The sequence below is a fragment of the Diceros bicornis genome, chromosome 25 (genome assembly GCF_020826845.1).
Source record: "Diceros bicornis minor isolate mBicDic1 chromosome 25, mDicBic1.mat.cur, whole genome shotgun sequence".
NCBI classification, from domain to species: domain Eukaryota; kingdom Metazoa; phylum Chordata; class Mammalia; order Perissodactyla; family Rhinocerotidae; genus Diceros; species Diceros bicornis.
The window spans coordinates 43,034,691-43,056,294 of NC_080764.1; the positions used below are offsets into that span (position 1 = coordinate 43,034,691).

General features: G+C 37.0%; 1 protein-coding gene across 5 annotated transcripts in view; it reads left to right on the forward strand.

The window, feature by feature from the left end:
- OSBPL8 (oxysterol binding protein like 8) overlaps positions 1-21,604 on the forward strand; it is a 207,204-nt gene that overhangs the window by 67,486 nt on the left and 118,114 nt on the right. The window contains exons 3-5 of one of the 5 annotated variants that reach the window (XM_058568744.1): positions 1,836-1,874; positions 14,463-14,499; positions 21,184-21,321. In XM_058568744.1, coding sequence (XP_058424727.1) covers positions 1,836-1,874; positions 14,463-14,499; positions 21,184-21,321 — 214 coding nt within the window. The remainder of the gene's footprint in view (positions 1-1,835; positions 1,875-14,462; positions 14,500-21,183; positions 21,322-21,604) is intronic. The other 4 variants (XM_058568745.1, XM_058568746.1, XM_058568747.1 and 1 more) reach the window with 4 other exon arrangements.

The window sequence follows — 21,604 nt, forward strand, 5'->3', positions numbered from 1 at the left end:
TAAGTAAATTTAATTTTTTATTTATTTATGATAACAATACAGAAAAATACTATGACATAACTAACCATGCATTGTCAAAGAACTGATGTTAGCAAGTCAGAGTTGGGGAAAAATAACTTCAGCTTGGACTTAGGTAGCAGAATCGGTCATTTAAATTGAGCCTTCAAGTTCAGGGAACTTTCGAGCTATTGAACAGGGAAGAAAAAGAAAGTAGGGAGAAAATTGCAGATCACTCTGAGCAATCAATTTTACTAGACAGAGAATTTAGATAAGTGGAGTTTGGAGTTGCAAGGCTATCTCATAGGAGATCAAAACATTTCTATGGAATGAATAATTGGGCCCAAGTGTAGAAGATTTAAATACCAGGTTTGGGGCTTATTTTGTAAAGAATAGGTGTATCAAATGTTTTAAAGTGGAGGAGCAGCATGGCCAACGTGATAGGGAATTAAGTTGGTAAATTAATCTTTCCCTTCTTGATCCTTTCTTAGTCTTGGTCAGTTGTTGTATGACCAAGTATTCTGCCTTATGTCTATGTACTACTTTAAAAAAAATCTGTCAAGTACACTCATGTAAACTATTATTGAGCCTCAGCAGTTTTGGAAAGTTGTAAGGTTTAATAATTATGTATTCACAGAGGAGAAAATAAACCTCAGAGAAGTTAAACGACTGCTAATGATTGGGCTAGCTTGAAGAATGAATAATATTGGGTAGACTGGAGATAACTGATCTCAATGTCAAATAAATTACTATATAATAATACAGTCTTCAATGTATGGCGATCTTCTTGCTAGTAGGGACCATGTCTTAATTTGTTTTGAATTCCAGTACCTAGCATAGTAAATGAATGAGTGAGGTGAGATTGAATGCAGGGACATCTATTGAAAGGGAGATGTACAAGTTAAGAAAGGAGGTGATATAGGCCTGGTTTAGGTGGTATTAATGGGAATTGAAAGAAAAGACTAGATGTGAGATAGACATTGTGTAGGTAAAAATCGTCAGAACTTAATGACTTTATTGGATGTTGGGGAAAAAGAGAGTTTCAGATGATTTAAGGGTTTTAGGTCTGAATAATTGAAAGAAAGATGGTACCATTGAAAGAACTGGGCAAATTGGTGCAGATGCTGGTTTCTGAGGAAAGCTACTGAATGCTATTTTTGACATAAAGATGTTTTCTAAAACAAGCTTAGAGCCCATCCTTTGATAACAGAATTTTAGAACCAGAAGTTACTTAGCAATAATGTCTGAACATACGAGTAGCAGTGTTTTGGAATGAAGTTTTGGAGATAGACTAGGTCTGAAGAAGAAACTTGGAAGTTGTGTGAATAAAAGTAATAAATAAGCCTGGAGTAGGAATAGAATCTGCAGGGAAAGAGCAGGTAGAGAAAGAAGAACAAATAGTTGAGGAATGAACACTGGTTATGGCCACTCACTTATTGAATGGGAGGGCAAAATGGAGACAGGAAACAGGAGAAGGGAAGCCAGAGCAGTGGAGTATGTTAGAAACCAAGGGAGAAGAGGGCTTGCATGGTGAAGAGGCTGATAGAATTAAATTCATGCAGGGAGAATAAAAACAGTGAAAAAGCCCCAGAACATTCCACAGAGGACTATACAGGTTGGCAGATGGACTGTCATTTCCTGAAGCCTCAGGAATTTTTTTTTTTTTAAAAGGATTTAGTTTCCAGTATAAACGTACCGTTGTACTTGGTTTTTTTTTGCTACTTCTTAAAAGGTTAATGCACCACTTAATTCATTGGATAAACTCTAGGTGCTCTCTAGATTCAGATTCAGGTATATGAGATTAAAGCCCTCCTGAGAAAATTTGTTTTTTTTTTTAGATCTTGCCAAATTCAGAAGTTGCTGAAGTTCAAGAGACAGTGAGTAGTATACAGTGCTAGGTTTGAAATGTTAACATTTGTATGTTTTTCCAGGATTTCAAGTTGTATTCTTTTTTTTTTTTTTTTTTTTTTTGATTTTTATTGATATTTTAATGGTTTCTAACATTGTGAAATTTTGGGTTGTACATTTTTGTTTGTCCATCACCCCATATATGACTCCCTTCACCCCTTGTGCCCACCCCCCACCCCCACTGCCCGGATAACCACAGTCCAGTTTTCTCTGTCCATGTGTTGGTTTATATTCCACATATGAGTGAGATCATACAGTGTTTGTCTTTCTCTTTCTGGCTTATTTCACTTAACATAATACGCTCCAGGCCCATCCATGTTGTTGCAAATGGGACGATTTTGTCTTTTTTTATGGCTGAGTAGTATTCCATTGTATATATATACCACATTTTCTTAATCCAATCGTCAGTCGAGGGACACTTAGGTTGCTTCCACTTCTTGGCTATGGTGAATAATGCTGCAATGAACATAGGGGTGCATAAGCCTCTTTGGATTGTTGATTTCAGGTGCGTTGGATAGATTCCCAGTAGTGGGATGGCTGGATCATAGGGCATCTCTATTTTTAATTCTTTGAGGAATCTCCATACCGTTTTCCATAGAGGCTGCACCAATTTGCATTCCCACCAGCTGTGTATGAGGGTTCCTGTTTCTCCACATCCTCTCCAACATTTGTTGTTTTTTGTCTTGGTGATTATAGCCATTCTAACGGGCGTGAGGTGGTATCTTAGTGTTGTTTTGATTTGCATTTCCCTGATGATTAGTGATGTTGAGCATCTTTTCATGTGCCTATTGGCCATCTGTATATCTTCCTTGGAGAAGTGTCTATTCATTTCCTCTGCCCATTTTTTGATCGGGTTGTTTGTTTTTTTTGTTGTTCAATTGTGTGAGTTCTTTATATATTATGGAGATCAACCCCTTGTCAGATGTATGTTTTGCAAATATTCTCTCCCAGCTGGTTGGTTGTTTGTTCATCTTGATTCTGGTTTCATTTGTCTTATAAAAGCTCTTTAGTCTGATAAAGTCCCACTTGTTTATTTTTTCTTTAGTTTCCCTAGTCTGGGTAGGCATGTCATCCGAAAAGATTCCTTTAAACCCAATGTCAAATAGTGTGTTGCCTATATTTTCTTCTATGAGTTTTATAGTTTCAGGTCTCACCTTCAGGTCTTTGATCCATTTTGAGTTAATTTTTGTGAATGGCGATAGCACATGGTCCACTTTCATTCTTTTGCATGTGGCTGTCCAGTTTTCCCAACACCATTTATTGAAGAGACTTTCCTTTCTCCATTGCATGTCCTTAGCACCTTTGTCGAAAATTAGCTGTCCGTATATGTGTGGTTTTATTTCTGGGCTTTCAATTCTGTTCCATTGATCTGTGTGTCTGTTTGTGTACCAGTACCATGCTGTTTTGATTACTATTGCTTTGTAGTATGTTTTGAAGTCAGGAATTGTGATGCCTCCTGCTTTGTTCTTTTTCTTTAGGATTTCTTTAGCTATTCGGGGTCTTTTGTTGCCCCATATAAATTTTAGTATTCTTTTTTCTATTTCTGTGAAGAATGTCATTGGGATTCTGATTGGGATTGCATTGAATCTGTAGATTGCTTTAGGTAATATAGACATTTTAACTATGTTTATTCTTCCAATCCACGTGCATGGGATATCTTTCCATTTCTTTATGTCATCGTAGATTTCCCTCAATAATGTCTTGTAGTTCTCATTGTATAGGTCCTTCACCTCCTTGGTAAGATTTATTCCTAGGTATTTTATTCTTTTTGATGCAATTGTAAATGGTATTATCTTTTTGAGCTCTCTTTCTGTTAGTTCATTATTAGCATATAGAAATGCAACTGATTTTTGTAGATTGATTTTGTACCCTGCAACTTTGCTGTAGTTGTTGATTGTTTCTAACAGTTTTCCAACAGATTCTTTAGGGTTTTCTATATATACAATCATGTCATCTGCAAATAGTGAGAGTTTCACTTCTTCGTTACCTATTTGGATTCCTTTTATTCCTTTTTCTTGCCTAATTGCTCTGGCCAAAACCTCCAGTACTATGTTGAACAGGAGTGGTGAGAGTGGGCAGCCCTGCCTCGTTCTTGTTCTCAGAGGAATGGCTTTCAGTCTTTCCCCGTTGAGTATGATGTTAGCTGTGGGTTTGTCATATATGGCCTTTATTATGTTGAGGTACTTTCCTTCTATTCCCATTTTATTGAGAGTTTTTATCATAAATGGATGTTGTATCTTGTCAAATGCCTTCTCTGCGTCTATTGAGACGATCATGTGGTTTTTATTCTTTGTTTTGTTGATGTGATGTATCACGTTGATTGATTTGCGGATGTTGAACCATCCCTGCATCTCTGGTATAAATCCCACTTGATCATGGTGTATGATCTTTTTAATATATTGTTGTATTCGGTTTGCCAATATTTTGTTGAGGATTTTTGCATCAATGTTCATCAGCGATATTGGCCTGTAATTTTCTTTCTTTGTATTGTCTTTGTCTGGTTTTGGTATCAGGGTGATTTTGGCCTCATAGAATGATTCAGGAAGTGTTCCATCTTCCTCTATTTTTTGGAATAGTTTGAGGAGGATGGGTATTAAATCTTCTTTGAATGTTTGGTAAAATTCACTGGAGAAGCCATCTGGTCCTGGACTTTTATTTTTTGGGAGGTTTTTGATTACTATTTCAATCTCTTTACTTGTGATTGGTCTATTCAGATTCTCCATTTCTTCTTGGTTCAATTTTGGGAAGTTGTATAAGTCTAAGAATTTATCCATTTCTTCTAGATTGTCCAATTTGTTGGCATATAATTTCTCATAGTATTCTCTTATAATCCTCTGTATTTCCATGGTATCCGTTGTAATTTCTCCTCTTTCATTTCTAATTTTATTTACTTGAGCCTTTTCTCTTTTTTTCTTAGTTAGCCTGGCTAAGGGTTTGTCTATTTTGTTTATCTTCTCGAAGAACCAACTCTTTGTTTCATTAATCCTTTCTACTGTTTTTTTGGTCTCAATATCATTTATTTCTGCTCTGATTTTTATTATTTCTCTCCTTCTGCTGGCTTTGGGCTTTGTTTGTTCTTCTTTTTCTAGTTCTGTTAGGTGTAATTTAAGGCTGCCTATTAGGGCTTTTTCTTGTTTGTTAAGGTGGGCTTGTATCGCTATGAGTTTCCCTCTCAGGACCGCTTTTGCTGCGTCCCATATGGTTTGATATGGCATGTTATCATTTTCGTTTGTTTCCAGATAGTTTTTGATTTCTCCTTTAATTTCATCAATGATCCATTGGTTGTTCAGTAGCATGTTGTTTAATCTCCACATTTTTGTCACTTTCCCAGTTTTTTTTTCCTGGTTCATTTCCAGTTTCATAGCCTTATGGTCTGAAAAGATGCTTGTTATGATTTCAATCTTCTTAAATTTATTGAGGCTTGCTTTGTTTCCCAACATATGGTCTATCCTAGAGAATGTTCCATGCGCGCTTGAGAAGAATGTGTAGTCAGCTGTTTTTGGGTGGAGTGTTCTGTATATGTCTACTAGGTCCATCTCGTCCAGTTTTTCATTTAAGTCTAATATTTCTTTATTAACTTTTTGTCTGGATGATCTATCCATTGCTGTAAGTGGGGTGTTAAGATCCCCTACTATTATTGTGTTGTTGTTGATTTCTCCTTTTAGGTTTGTTAATAGTTGTTTTATGTACATTGGTGCTCCTATGTTGGGTGCATATATATTTATAAGTGATATGTCTTCTTGATGGAGTGTCCCTTTTATCATTATATATTTCCCTTCTTTGTCTTTCTTAACCTGTTTTATCTTGAAGTCTACTTTGTCTGATATGAGTATGGCAACACCTGCTTTCTTTTGTTTGCCATTAGCTTGGAGTATTGTCTTCCATCCTTTCACTCTGAGCCTGTGCTTGTCTTTAGTGCTAAGATGTGTTTCCTGAAGGCAGCATATTGTTGGGTCTTGCTTTTTAATCCATCCTGCCACTCTGTATCTTTTGATTGGAGAGTTCAATCCATTTACATTTAGGGTAATTATTGAAATATGAGGGTTGAATGTTGCTGTTTTGTCACTTATTTTCTGGTTCTTTTGCATTTCCTTTGTTTCTTGTCCCATTTGTTTTGGACTGCCAATTCAGTTTGGTTGTTCTGTCTTATGATTTTTCTAGTTTTCTCTTTGTTTATCATATGTGGTTTTAATTTGATTATTTGTTTAGTGGTTACCTTGAGGTTTGGGCGAAAAATCTTCTGTATGAGATAGTCCATTATCTGATAGCCTCCTATATCCTTATACTAAGTCAATTCAGTCACTTTCCTCTTCCCCTTCTAAGTTGCTCTTGTTATACCTTATTCTATCTTGTGTTGTGGCTGTGTGTTTACAGTGATGAGGTTAAATTTATTTTTGGTGAATTTCTTCCTTTGATCTTTGAGTTTAGTATTTAAGTGGTTGCTAACCTATTCCGGTAAAGATCTACTATTTCTCTGATTTTGTCTACCTACTTTTCTCCTTACTCCAAGCTTTGTGTTCCCTTTCTCTTCTTGTTTTCAGGCCTGAGGGCCTTCTTGAGTATTTCTTGTAGTGGCGGTCTCGTGGCCATGAACTCCCTTAGCTTTTGTTTATCTGGGAGAGTTACTATTTCTCCATCATATTTGAAGGATATTTTTGCTGGATAGAGTATTCTTGGCTGAAAGTTTTTGTCTTTTAGTATTTTGAATATATCATTCCAGTCTCTTCTAGCCTGAAAAGTTTCTGTTGAGAAATCCGCTGAGAGCCTGATGGGAGTTCCTTTGTACGTTATTTTTTGTTTTTGTCTAGCTGCCCTTAATATTGTTTCTTTGTCGTTGACCCTGGCTAGCCTTACCACTAGGTGTCGTGGTGAAGGCCTTTGTCTGTTAATATATATAGGAGTCCTGTTGGCTTCGCTTACTGGTATTTCCTGCTCCTTCCCCAGATTTGGGAAATTTTCAGCTATTATTTCCTTGAATAGGCTCTCTGTTCCTCTTTCCCTCTCCTCTCCCTCAGGAATACCTATAATTCTTATGTTACATTTTCTAATAGAGTCCGATATTTCTCGGAGTCTTTCTTCATTTCTTTTTAGTGTTAGTTCTCTCTCTTCTTCCATCTGCAGTATATCTGTATTCCTATCCTCTAAAGTACTAATTCTTTCCTCCATAATGTCAGCTCTGTTCTTTAAAGATTCCAGATTCTCCTTTATCTCCTCCATTGTGTTCTTCATCTCCATCAGCCCTGATAGGTTTTTCTTTATGATTTCAATCTCTTTTGTGAAGAAACTCCTAATCTCATTTAATTGTTTGTCTGTGTTGTCTCGTATTTCGTTGAGTGTTTTTATGATAGCTATTTTGAAATCTCTGTCATTTAGTTTATGGATTTCTGTGTCTTCGGGGTTGATTTCTGGGTGCTTGTCATTTTGTTTCTGGTTTGGTGATTTCATATATTTTTGCATTGTGGTTCCTGTGTTGGTTTTGATTTTCCTCATCCTGGAAGTCTCTGGTTGCAATTTCCACCTGCCGCCACTGTCTGGTGGTAAAGGGCTGTGTAGTCTAAGCCCCCTGCGCTCTGCCCCAGTTTTTCTGCTGCAATCCGCAGTTTTGTTTTGTTTTGTTTTGTTTCTTTTCCCCACTGCGATCCACGGGTCCAGTCCAGTTTATTCAGGTCTGCCTCGGACCACTAGATCTGGTCGAGCTGCAGACTCCGGGTTGCGGGGAGGGGGGAGCTCTCTCTTTTGCCCTCTGGGTCCCTGACGTGGGAGGCTTCTCGTTTGCCCCTCTTTATCCGCTCTCTGGGTTGCTCAGATGTTGATGGTAGCCCTGTGGCTCCTCTGAGCCCTCTGTGCGGGAGTTTCCCACTGGCTGAGAGCGCCCGAAGAGCTACAGTTTCCCGCCGAGGGCCGCCCCTCCCCCCTCTCTGGGAGCCGCGCGGACCGGATCGTTGATCTGATGGGGAGGGAGCGGAGTTCTCCTTACCTCTCCCCACTTCCTCCGGGGGCCCAGCACGTTCCACTCTCAGATGTGCGGCAGTGTGGATCCCTCCGCTCCAGCTTTTGACTGTCTGGGATTCCGTTGTTGGTCTGTGGCTGTTACTTTTGTTGTATTTTGTGGGGGAAGAATTCACGGGAAAGCTCACTCCGCCATGATGCTGACGTCACTCTCCTCAAGCTGTATTCTTAAAATATATTTTTCACTATATTTCATCATAGATGATTTTGTTGCTATAAGAGGTAGCTAATGTAGATTGAAAAGATCAGTTTAAAGAATTATTTTCATTTTTTCCAAAATGTAAATATGTTAAATCTTTTTTGAATATAAAAATAACACATACCAATGTGGCTTATTTAAATAATATAGAAAAATTTAATAAATAAAATCCTACCTTATAAAGGTAACCCCTGTTAATATTTTGGTGGCATCTTTTTCTTGTTTGTTCATATGTGTATATCTTACATATGAAATTTTATAAAAGTCGAGTCATTTCATACAAACTTTTTTATAACCTACTTTTAAAAGGGAATATATAATGGATGTTTCTCCGTGAGTGAAAACAAAACTTTAATGACTATATAGTATTTCATTGTGTGAATGTATTATTATGTGTTTAATACCCTGTTTTAAATAGATTACTGTTGTAGATTACTATAAGTGATGTTGTGCTACATATCCATGGACACATCTTTTTGAACATTTTGGATGATCACCTTAGTATACATTCCTAGAAGTGGAATTGCTGGATCAAAAGTGTGATTAGGTTATTTTTAAATAACTGCCTGGCAGGCCAGATCATATTCTCTAACAGTGATAGGCTCTAGTTCCTAGAAAAATATTCTTTTAAAATCTGTCCTGTAAAACTTAGGGATAAAATGTGCATGTGTGTGTTTTGCAAACAATTGCAGGAAAATATGAAAAATTCAGTTAAGTATAGAGTGATGACACCTGTTGAAAGAACAAACAGATCTCAGATGCATTATATATCCCTCACTGTAGTTTCTTACTCTAAGGGCCAAAGATAACACTAAGTAGAGCACTCGAGATGTTTTATATAATGCTCCTTCCGAGCTGTGGCTTCTGAGAGCCAGCTGCAGCAGGATTGCTTCTATGAGTACAACTTGATCAACTTTATTGGGGGAGGAGGTGCCACCTGCTTCAAACTTTATTTTCAAGTTGTACTCTTATCAATGCTTGATAAGCTCTTTGTACTTTCACTTAAGCTCAAAAGATGAGTAATCGAATCAGTGTAATCAAATGATTACTTGATGAGTAATCAAATCAAATTAAGTCAAATCAGTGTGTATGAGAAGGCAATGGAATCAAGCTGTAGGTCTCATGGATGGTTTTTGTGTTAAGAGAGTGGCCTTCTGTCCTGGAGTGCTCAGGCCTGAGGGTTTCCCAGGATGAAGGGTGTGATGATGAACTTCTACCTATTCTATGTTTCTTAAAGATTGCAAGTTTTATGTTAGTTATAGATGGCCTGGCAAATATTGAGAAGTACATTAAAATAAAATAACATTTTTTGCATAATGCTCTTGAGATTTTTAGACTAAGATCAGTAAAGATTTAGATAATGGTATATTTCATGCTTTTAATTGAAGTACATTGGTAGTATACTAATTAGTAATAAATAGAGAAATTCTAAACATGTTACTATTAGTTTACTATTTTCAGCCCATACCTATTGCTAAAATAGAGAATTTATTTATATGATTAAGCAATTATTGAGATGACTATGTGGACAATGTCTAAGGGATAATGGTAAACATGATAAGTTACTCAAATAGAGAAAATGTTTCTGTCATATCTTAATGATCTTTTGCTGTACAAGCTGAGGAGAAGTTCCTGGATTCTTTGAGATTCTAGTAGTATTTAGGTTCTCTAACAAAAGCCTAGAAGAGTGGCTAGCTTTTTTTTTTTTTTTTTTAAATATCTTACAAGATATTTGTGTAGAGTGTTTCTACATCAGTAATTTCACATTGTCTTTATTCATGTGTTATACACCGTGAAACTGCACAAATTAGACCAGGTCCTAAAAGTGGAAAGAATAGGAAGTTAGTAGGGTGCAGTTTGGCCATGTGCAGAAGACTTTAGGGATGTAAGTTACTTGGTAAAATTAACATGTAATCCTCAATTACTTGTGTCCCATTTCCCATTAGCATTACTTGCAAGCAGCTCTGGGAGGATGACTTCACTTATATCCCAATTTAATGGCTTTTTATCCACATCCTTATGGGGAAGGTTTCTGAAGCCGTATATATTGGTTTTCTGGTGCCTTTTCTTTTATCCTGTGGCATTTTTCAATCTACTGTGATTAAGCCATTCAGGTCATATACCCTAACTCTCACATATCATGATTTTTACTATTTTCTTTTCAGCCTGAACTTTTCCCTGTACAGGTCTGTTTGTCCAACTGCCTGCTTGACATTTTGACTTGGATGTCTAACAGGCTTTTTGAACTTAACTTGTCCCAAGTTGAGCTACTTATGTTTCTCCCTGGAAACAGCTCCTCACTGTCTTTTCTATCTCAGAGAATGGCACTTCCATCCTTCCAGGTGCTCAGACCCCAATACTTGACATCATTTTTATTCCTCTTTTTTTCTTTTGCCTCATACTTGGTCTATTTGGAAATCCTGTTCACTCTGCCTTCAAAATTATTCAGAACTCAACTACTTCTCGTCACCTTCCCTGCTGCCACCGTGGTCCACCTTCCCTGCTACCACCAAGGTCTCCTTCATCTCTCCTCTGGAGTATTGCAGTAACCTCCTCACTGACCATACCCTTGTCCCTCTAGTCTGTTTTCAGCATAGCAGCCAGAGGTATCTGTTAAAGACATCATCATATCATGTCACTCCTTTTCTCAGAACCATCCAGTGGCTCCCCATCTCTAAAACCCAAGTCCTGACTAGGCCTTATAAAATCCTACAGTCTGCCACCTCATCTACTTCTTTGACTTCGTCTCCTCCTACTCTCCCGCTTGCTCGTTGTGTTCCAGCTCTCTGGCCTTGTTACTATTCCTGGAACACTCCAGGCCTGCTCCCATCCCAACCCTCTACTCTATACTTGCTTCTCCCTCTGCCTGCAGAACTGTTCCCCTATATGTCCTTATGGGAGATTTCCTCATTTTATTTAGTCAGCTCTCTAGGGAAGCCTTCCTGGGCCACCTGTCTAAAAACTTAACTCATTCTTCCCTAACATTTTATATGTCCCCATTGTCTGATTATTTTTCCTTAGTATTTTTGCTATATAAGGTACAATGAATTTTTACTTGTTTATTATGTTATTGTTCATCTCCCCCCTAAAACATAACTAGTACAGGGCAGGATTTTTGTCTATTTTGTTCACTGCTGTATCCCTCAGTGCCTAAAATGATACCTGTCTATGTAGTAGTTACTCAGTAAATATTTGTTAGATGGACAGAAGGATGGATGGATAGATGGATGGATCAATGATAGGAATAGATGGACAGTGTTTATTTTGATTATTCTTCGGTGCCTCAATCTGAAAAAAACAGGATTAATCCAATAAAATCCGGTTTATATGATATAAATATGCATGAGGATATAAAGTTGAGAGTCAACATAATTTGGAACAAATATTCAGAAGTTGCTGTATATGCTAGAAATTATTTTCTGAGAGTAAACAGGCAAGGAGTACAGCTGCACTGAAGTAGACATAGTGCTGTTAATCAACAAAATTTGAGAATATAATAGAACTGTACAATGAAAGTGAACATAATATTTTACTCAAAATAGAAGACCAACTCAGAAGCCTTCAAATATGATTGGCCCTGTGAAATTAAATATTCCCAGCCGTGTATAGATGGTTAGAACCATTGCTGTCCTTTAGGAAGCTACTGCTAAATCTAGGGAAGCTAGTAATTATTCATATCAATACGGGAATATCTTTTTAGAAGATGTCTATGAAGCATTTATAAAGTTTGCCAGAGTTGCCTCTGTCATTTTCCTAACTTCTTTCTGTTTTCCAGGATTATTGTAGTTATTTATTGGTGTATACCCATCCTCAAATTAAGTGGTATAAAACAACAAGCATTTATTATTTTAATATTCCTGTGGTTCAGGAATCCAAGAGCAGCTTTGCCAGATGTCTCTGGCTCAAAGTCTCTCATATGGTTGCAGTCAGGCAACTGGGGAGGGGCACTGCTGCATCTCATCTGAAAACTTGACTGGGTAGACGGGGTGTGGGTGAAGGCGGAAGACCCACTTCCAAGCTCACCTAGTGTTTGTTGGCCAACATCAGTTCCTTCACCTCTTGGGCCTCTACAAGGCTGCCCCATGACATGGCAGCTGGCTTTCCCCGGGATGATATATCTAAGAGCAAGTGAGAGACTGCAAACAAGATGCAAGTCATAGTTTTTTTACAATCTAATCTCCAACATGACATCTTATCCTTCTGCCATATTATTTTCATTAGAAGTGATTCAACAAGTTCAGCATACACTCAAAGAGACGGGATCACTGGGACCATTTTAGAGATTGCCTACCACAAATAGTTTTCTCTCTTCCAACATGCTTGCTAGTTGTGATGACGTGGCCATCAGTAATAAGGACTTGAGCACAATTAGTTAAGTGTCACCATAGCTTTTTTTAGTTTATCTGTAAAGCTGAAATCACTTTGTAAGTGAGTGAGCTTAAATGGGCAACTACAGAAAAATGAATACAGTCACACATTGCTTAAAGGTGGGGATACGTTCTGAGAAATGTGTTATTAGCCGATTTCCTCATTGTGCAAACAGCATAGAGTGTACTGAAGGGGAACAAAAATTTGTCATCTCAAAATTTGTCTCTAACATGAGGATTATTTTAGGCTGGTTATTTTTAAGAAATGAAAGACTCAAAGTTTTTCTCATTACCTCCCCTTACCTGTGTAAAAGAATTCAGATTATAAACCTGACTTGAGAAGTGAGCAGTCACCTTAGCAAAACATGAACTAGGTGGTAGAGAGGGAGGAACCTAGAAAAGACTGTTGGGCTCCCCTCCGTGTTCTTCTGTTTCTGTGTGGCAAAATACTTGTTTTCCAAGTGTTTGCTCCTTTTCACCTACATGTGCCTTCCTTCGCTTTGAAGTCCTTTACTCTCTTCGTCCCCAGCATCCTCTTTTGTCTTTAGCTGAGGATGGTATTTAAGGAGAAGGCTTCGGGCAGTTTGGTGAGTTACTTGGTTTTCCTGGATTTCTCCCATGTATACATGTTATTAAACTTTTGTTTGTTTTTCTCCTGTTAATCTATCTCTTGTCAATTTAATTCTTAGACCAGCCAGAAGAACCTACAAGGGTAGAGGAAAATTTCTCCCTCCCCTACCCTACTTACATAAACCTGGATGGGATAGCCTACTACACAGTTAGGCTAGCTGGTACTAATCTTATGGGTCCACTGTCGTATATGCATTCATCATTTATCGAGACATTGTTATATGGCACCTGACTGTAGAGCAAATGCCTTTAAAGGCACTAAAACATAATTTCAAGCATTGTGAAATAGCCGTCACTTTAGGGCAGTAACAGGGCCAAGATTTTTTCCAAGAAGACACCAGAAGCACAAAGCATACAACTGCTACCTTATTTTTTGGTCACAGCCAATTATGATTCCCCCATTCCCTTTAGATAAGACCAAACAATAATGTAATCAGTGTGGATTTTCTATTTCGGTTGTTACTTTAGTTTTGCTATGTTACCATACTTGGTATTTGAAATGAAAGAGAGCTGAGGACTCTGTTCTTACCTTACCAAGGGAGATCAAAACTCTTGTCTGTAGGTGACATTTAGTGTAATGTATGTTCAAATAGTTATTAGACAAAAGGTCATCAATCTTTGTGCTGTTTCTGACTTCCTAAAGACAGGAGCTCCAGATGATAGGTTTGCTGTTTCATGAGACCTAAGAAAACTTTGTCTGACTTAATAAAATTTATCTTTCTAATCAATATTCCTCTTTGGGTTTTTTTTTTTGCCATTTGAGAGGAAACTTGTTCTGCTTTGTTGATGTCTTTCTTAAAGCTCTTTGCACAATGCTTGGCATATAATAAGCACTCTGTAAATGTTCCTTTCTTTTTTTAGAAGAAAGACTGAATTTCTGTGTAGTGTTAAGTGCTTTCATGGCACGCAGAACTAATATTTAATAGTGCATGGGTGTTGTATATTTTTAAACCACTTAAATTTAAAGAATGAATAATTTTGGCTGTCCCTTACATCTCTATGTAATTTTTACCACTCCTAACCCATATTTCGAATTATAATTCTAAGTAATTTTTGACTTGAATAATTTTCAAAACAAAATACTTGGGTGATTTCATTTTTCTCTTTCCACCTTCATTTTCCAAAGTTAAAACTAATATTTGATAATGCCTAAGCCAAGATCTTTTTATGTGTGGAAAAGGAAATTCCTTGTGAATTATGATTATTAGCATTGATGTGCATGTGCTTCCTACTTATAAACTAATGCTATTTTCCTTGTCCTTTTGTTTCACTGCTGCTTCAATCCTGGTGCGTTTTGCTTCTTCCTGGTTTGGATTGTATTTGTTTGCTGCTCAATTACCCTGCACTAAAAGCTTCTTGGTGATAGCAAAGATGTCCTTGGGCCATCAAGTAAGTAGCTAAAGTTGGAATGGCATGTTTGGGGAGTTGGTAATATTTTGATGTGTACTTAGAAAAGGCATATGGTATTTCTGTGTTTCTTTTTTTTAATTGGATAAATTTGAAATGTAACATTGTGTAAATTTAAGGTGTATAGCAAGTTACTTTGATACCTTTATATATTGTAATATGGTTGCCATTGTAACAATACTTTTCATATTACATACTTATAGCACAATATTATTGTCTATATTCAATATACTGTATATTAGATCTCTATGGCTTATTTAGTACTCGTTACAAGTTTGTACCGTTCAACACCATCAATCTTATCTCCCTAGCCCCCATCCCCATGTAACTACCGTTTTACTCTCTTGTTGTTTGTGTTTTTTTTTTTTACAGATTTGACTTTGTAGATTCCACGTATAAGTGATAATCATACAGTACTTGTCTTTCTCTGTCTGTCTTAGCTTGCTTAGCATAATGTGCTCCAGGTCCATCCATGTTGTCACAATTGGCAGGATATCCTCCTTTCTCGTGGCTGAATAATATTCCATTGTGGTATTTCTGTTTTAATTAGTAAGTCTTTAGGTCAGGCGAACTGATTGGCACTGCTGAACTTGAAGAATAGAATAGAATTTTTAATATCAGTGGAAATGGTTCTATTTTAGGAACTGGGTTTTATAAGTGGAGGTCTTTAATTTCTACTTGGAATAGACAATAATTATTGCAGTTGTATATTTTAAGCATATATAAATAAAAATATGCAACATATATTAGAGATGAGTTTATATTGTACTTTGCCAGCTATTAAAAGGCAGCAGCTGTATACTTATTTACTGGAGACCATATATCTTTTAGAGTGAAAAGTAATTTCATATAATACTATATTAGGATCTGTACTATTGAATGAAAAAGCTACAATGATATATACCAACATATTTAAATTCTTTGAGTATTTGAGAAAAGGTATACCATCTGTAAGGGAAGATTTAGGATTTGCACAGAGATTATTTATGACTTTAATTACATCATTTTAGCTTTCACTTAGATTGAGGGCAAACACCAGTTTCAAAGGTTGTAAAATTCTTCATATTTTGCGCTGGCCCTGTGGCTTACCGGTTAAGTGTGCACGCTCCACTACTGGCCGCCCGGGTTCAGATCCCGGGCGCGCACCGACGCACCGCTTCTCCAGCCATGCTGAGGCCGCGTCCCACATACAGCAACTAGAAGAATGTGCAGCTATGACATACAACTATCTCCTGGGGCTTTGAGGAAAAAAAGGGAAGAGGATTGGCAATAGATGTTAGCTCAGAGCCAGTCTTCCTCAGCAAAAAGAGGAGGATTAGCATGGATGTTGGCTCAGGTCTGATCTTCCTCACACACACACAAAAATTCTTCAGATTTTATATTGATGAGTTGAATTCAGAAAGTGAGGAATGGTAGTTATCAAATCATATTCTCCTTAGAAGTTGCAGCTGGTATGTTAATTATATTACTATTAATTATTCCAGTGTGATTAGTTTCTACTGTACTTAAGATAGTAAATCAGTATGAATAGCAAAGGTTATTTTACTTCCACTACAAAGTAGAACCAGCAGAGGGCACTGTAATGCTATCTTTAGTAGGCGAGGCAATTGATTGTACTGTCAAAAACTATATTGGAATCATGCAGTGATTCATTCCTCAGTTATCTGTCGTCATTTAGCAAGTCATTGTTCAGTGTCAGTTTTATGCCAAGGGATCCAGATAAAACCAAGTCACTGCCATTCTTGAGTTTATATTCGAATAGTCTACTATTGAGCAAATGATGTAGGACATCAAAATGATTTTTATATTATGCAGATCTTCTTTTGTCTGTGTAGTTGTTAATGTTTGTGAATGAGGTGAGAGAAAACAAATAGAAAAATGGGCTTTGTGTTTTTTTCTAAAGAAGTGCAGTCTTTATAGCTGTTTCTGCAAACTCTCTCACTTCAAGATTATCAAAATCATAAACAGTAAATACCTCAGTCAATAAGGGCTTAGAAGTGGGTGAACAGAGCTACATTTACACTTTTCAGATGATTTCCTTTTTTTATAGTGAAGTTATTCAAGACATAGATACTATGTCTTACTGATAGGATACTAAAGCATACATTAATTTTATTAGTTGTTTTTCTCATAGTGTATTTTAAGTTAGCCTTAAATGTACTGTCTGATACTACAAAAGGACATATGTAGCATATGTAAATTATAAAGCATAATCATACAGTCAGTGTATGTTGAACCCACCATTCAACTTAAGAACTTGAATCTTACAAATACCTCGTGTCCGTCTTTGTGCTGCTTCTCTCTTCTGTACCTGTGCCTGCCCCCCAGAGGTGAGGACTAGTTTGTATTTTTTGTTTATCATTCTTTGCTTTTTTAAAAATAGATTTTTTTTAATCTTTTAATTACATATGTATCACTAAGTGTTGCTTGGTTTTTAATTTTATGATATCATGTTATATGTCATCTTCTAGGACTTGCTTTTTGTAGTTAACATTTTATTTCCAAGATTCAGCCATGTTATTGAGATAGATTTGGAACATTCCTTTTCAGTGCTATATACTATTCTGTTATATGCTTATACCACAATATATTAATCTATTTTATTTTCAGTTGATGAATATTTAAGTTGTTTTGATTTTTTTTTGTTTTTTTTTTTTTTTTTTGTGAGGAGATCAGCCCTGAGCTAACATCCGCCAATCCTCCTCTTTTTTTTTTGCTGAGGAAGATGGCCCTGGGCTAACATCGGTGCCTATCTTCCTCCACTTTATATGGGACGCCGCCACAGCGTGGCTTACCAAGCAGTACTTCGGTGCGCGCCCGGGATCCGAACCAGCGAACCCCGGGCCGCCGCAGCGGAGCGCGCGCACTTAACCGCTTGCGCCACCGGGCCGGCCCCTAAGTTGTTTTGATTTTTGCTGTTATGAACAGTGTTGTTATGAAAAGTCTTATTCTTGTCTCTTGGTATGCACATATAAAAGTATTTCTAGGTGTAAATGTAAGAGTGGAATTGTTGGGCTGGTACCGTATACTGAAATTCAATTATATAAGATAGTTCTAAGTTGTTTTCCAAAGCGCTTGTATCTGTTTATACTCCACTAGCAGTGCTTAAGATGCCTTGTTGATCCCATTCTCATCAGTATTTGGTATTATCAGACTAATCAATTTTTGTTAATTTTCCTGAATGTAAAATGTCTGTTTCATTGTGATCTTGATTTTTATTTTCCTGATTACTAAAGTGGATGAACATCTTTTTGTCTGTTCGTTGGCCATTTGCATTTCTTCTTCTGTGAAATCACGATTCAAAATTTTCCTCCATTTTTCTATAGCATTATTGGTCCTTTTCTAATTGATTTATAGGAGTTATTTTTTTTTTTTAAAAACATATTCTGGATACCAACCCTTTGTTAATTACATGTGTTGCAAATGTCTCCTCTTGTTTTGTGTTTTTTTTTTCCCAACGTTTTATGGTATCTTTTGATTAAATGAATTCTTAATTTTAATATAGTAGAACTCAGTTTTTTCTTTTTTGGTTAGTGCTTTGTAGTGTCTTTTTAAAGGAATCATTGGTTTGTAGTGATATTCTCTTACATTTTTTTCTAAGAGTTTTCAAATTTCAAGTTTCAAGCTTTTTACATTTATGTCTTTAATTTTCATACAACTGTTCTTTGTGTGTGGTATGAGAGTGGGGATCTGTTTTTCCAATATGGATAATCAGTTGTCCTAGTATCATTAATTGAATAGTTTTTCCTTTTCCTACCTCTGTTGTATATCTAGGTTCCACATATGCATGGCTTTGTTTCTGAAAGCTCTCTGTTATGTTCTTTAGGTCAATTTGTCTCTCTCTACATCAGTACCGTAAGCTTTTAATTTCAATAATAATTTTTAGGAATTAAATGGATCTTGGATTTAGTAACCAAAGGAGCCACTGTATGCTTTGTGATAATGAAGTTTCATAAACATATAAAATTTGTTGATTGATTTAGTCAATAAAATTCTGTTGAACACCTTCAGTATGCCAGGAACTGTACCGGAACTTGAGGATTTATGGGAAAATAAGGCAGACAGAACTCCCCTCTCTTATGGAATTTACGGTCTTGTGGAGAAGGCAGACAATAAACAAATAAATGATATAATTTCAGATAGTGATAAGAGCTACAATGAAAATCATGTAGGGTAAAGTGATAGACTGTAACTGTGGAGGAGTAGGCACTAACCAGAAAAAAAAGAATTGATACGTTGTGCTGTATTAAATTAAGAACTTATTTATCAGAAGGCACCACAAAGGACTTTTCTGAAGAGATGGCATTTGAACACAGACAACAAATGATTAGAGGGGTCAATAATTGAAGATCTGGGGTAGGAGTGTTCCAGGTAGAGGGAACAAGAGATATAGAGGCCCAGAGACTGAGACAAGATGGCATGTTTTGAGGAACACCAAGAAGGCCATTATGGCAAGAGCCAAGTGAATATAGAGGAGAGTGTTAGAGAGTGAGGTTGGAAAGATAAGCGGAGGCCAGACACAGTTGAATCTTTAGGGTATGGATTTTATTGTAAGTATAATGGAAAGCCATTGAGATATTTCTGCATGATGCAAATCTTTTTTTTAAGATTTTATTTATTTATTTTTTCCCCTCAAAGCCCCAGTAGATAGTTGTTATGTCATAGCTGCACATCCTTCTAGTTGCTGTATGTGGGACGCGGCCTCAGCATGGCCGGAGATGCGGTGCGTTGGTGCGCGCCCAGGATCCGAACCTGGGCCGCCAGCAGCGGAGCGTGCGCACTTAACTGCTAAGCCATGGGGCCGGCCCTGCATGATGAAAATCTGATTTATGATTTACAAAGATTGCTTGGGCTTCTGTGTAGAGAATGAACTCTACATAAGCAAAGAGTAAGGTGGTAAGTCTGGAGACTAGGTAGAAATCTGCTGCTGTGATCCAGTGGAAAGGTGATAGTGGCTTGTATAAGGTGGTAGTTGTGGAAATGGGGAGAGGTAGAAGGATTCCAGATAACTTTTGAAGGTTGAGTCTGAAGCTGTCACAGATGAATTGGATGTGAAGTGTGAAAGAAAAAGTTGAAGAATATATCTAAGGTTTTTGACCCGAGAAATTGGGGGAGGGAAATAGTGATTCCACTGAGATGGGGAGAGGCACGTTTGGAGGATAGGCAGAATCAAGAATTATGTTCTGGATAAATTTGAGATGCCTGTTAAATAATAGAGTCGATTATAAAGGCAGGCATTGGATATGTGAGTTTGAATTCAGGAGGAGATATAAATTTAGGAGTTGTCACTGTATAGTTTTTTTTTTTGTGGACTTGATTGGAAAATAAAATTTTAATATCTTGGATGATAAGTGAAAGTGTGTTTGAATTTTTACTTTGAAATTTGAGGAGCTAAAATATAATTTTGAAAACTTGAGCACAATAGAAAACATGTTAAAGCAATTTGATTTAAAAGATATGGTGATAAAAATGTGAATATGAAGTTCTGGTTAAGTTAAAAATTAAGTCTAGAGTGAAGACAGAATGATTCTCTCTCAAGATAAAACTGAAGTTTTTGTAGGGGCCGGCCCGGTGGCGCAAGCGGTTAAGTGCGCGCGCTCCGCTGCGGCGGCCCGGGGTTCGCTGGTTCGGATCCCGGGCGCGCACCGAAGTACTGCTTGGTAAGCCATGCTGTGGCGGCGTCCCATATAAAGTGGAGGAAGATAGGCACCGATGTTAGCCCAGGGCCGTCTTCCTCAGCAAAAAAAAAAAAAAAAAAAAAAAAGAGGAGGATTGGCGGATGTTAGCTCAGGGCTGATCTCCTCACAAAAAACAACAAAAAAAAAAAAGCTGAAGTTTTTGTAGACTGAAAGCACAAAAACATAAAAGGAGAGGATGTGGAGATCTAGCGCATGTGGATTTGCTCACGATTTGCCCTATTCCTTCATTGACTCTTTTTCTCTTTTCTGTCCTCTCTGGAACTGGCATTGCTTTTCCTCTATTAGTAGCTTGGCCAAAGCCCTAGAGAATATTTAAATTGATTATTGGGGCAGCAAGCTTTTAAGAGACCAGACTTTGGAACCAAATGGTTCTCAGTTAGAATCTTACCTCTATTCCTTAGTCTTTGGCAAAGCAATCTCTGAAGATCAGGTTTCCGCATCTCTAAAACAGGAATCATACCTACTTTCCATGAAAATTAGAAATTAGAGTAGAAATTCTGGTGAACATAAAACGTTATTTTATACTGCTGCTAGTTTGTTTTTTTTCTGATCACTAATGAGGTTGAGTATCTTTTTGTATGTTTCTTGACTGTTTGTATTTCTTCTGTGAAATTACTTTGTCTTTTGCTTGTTGTTCTATTGACAAATATAGAGAGTTAACAGCATAATACAGCTTTGAGTACTTTTTATTATCAGTTGAATATGTATTTTCGTTTTTGTAACGTCTATAAAATATAATATAATGTATAACTTTACTCATGCATACCTATTAATTCCTCTTGGATTGATAGCAAAGTGAAATTAAAAGAAAACCAAACAATTATGCAAATTTATTAAAGTACCTAGTTGGTAAATTGACTGTAATCATTGAGACCATTTCAATCATAGTCCTTTTCCATGTTATTAGCTGTGCTGTTATGTAAATCTATGAGTTAAGTACTAACTCTTTTTCCCCTCTTTCTTTGAGCTGTGGTAGCAAACAGTGACGAATCTCAACTTCTGACACCAGGAAAGATGAGTCAGCGCCAAGGGAAAGAAGCGTATCCAACGCCAACCAGAGATTTGTATCAGCCGTCTTTCAGTCCGGCAAGTCCTCACAGCCAAGGTAGGAAGTTGTGGTTTTCATGTGTTGTTGTTATTTTTAAGGGGAGAATGGCATGTTGGGTCTGTCTTAACTTTTTGGGTTTGTCATAACTATTTTGGGTTTGTCATAACTATTTGGTTCTAGAGGGTTTTTTTGTTTGTTTTGTTGTGGTCATCCATAATTATACTCCTGAAATGAGTACATTTTCCTTTAGACTCCCCTTATTGCTCTTAATATTCTCCAGCATTCTTGGTTAGTTATACCATTCTTCTAATTCAGTGATTATCAACCTTTTTGATCAGGA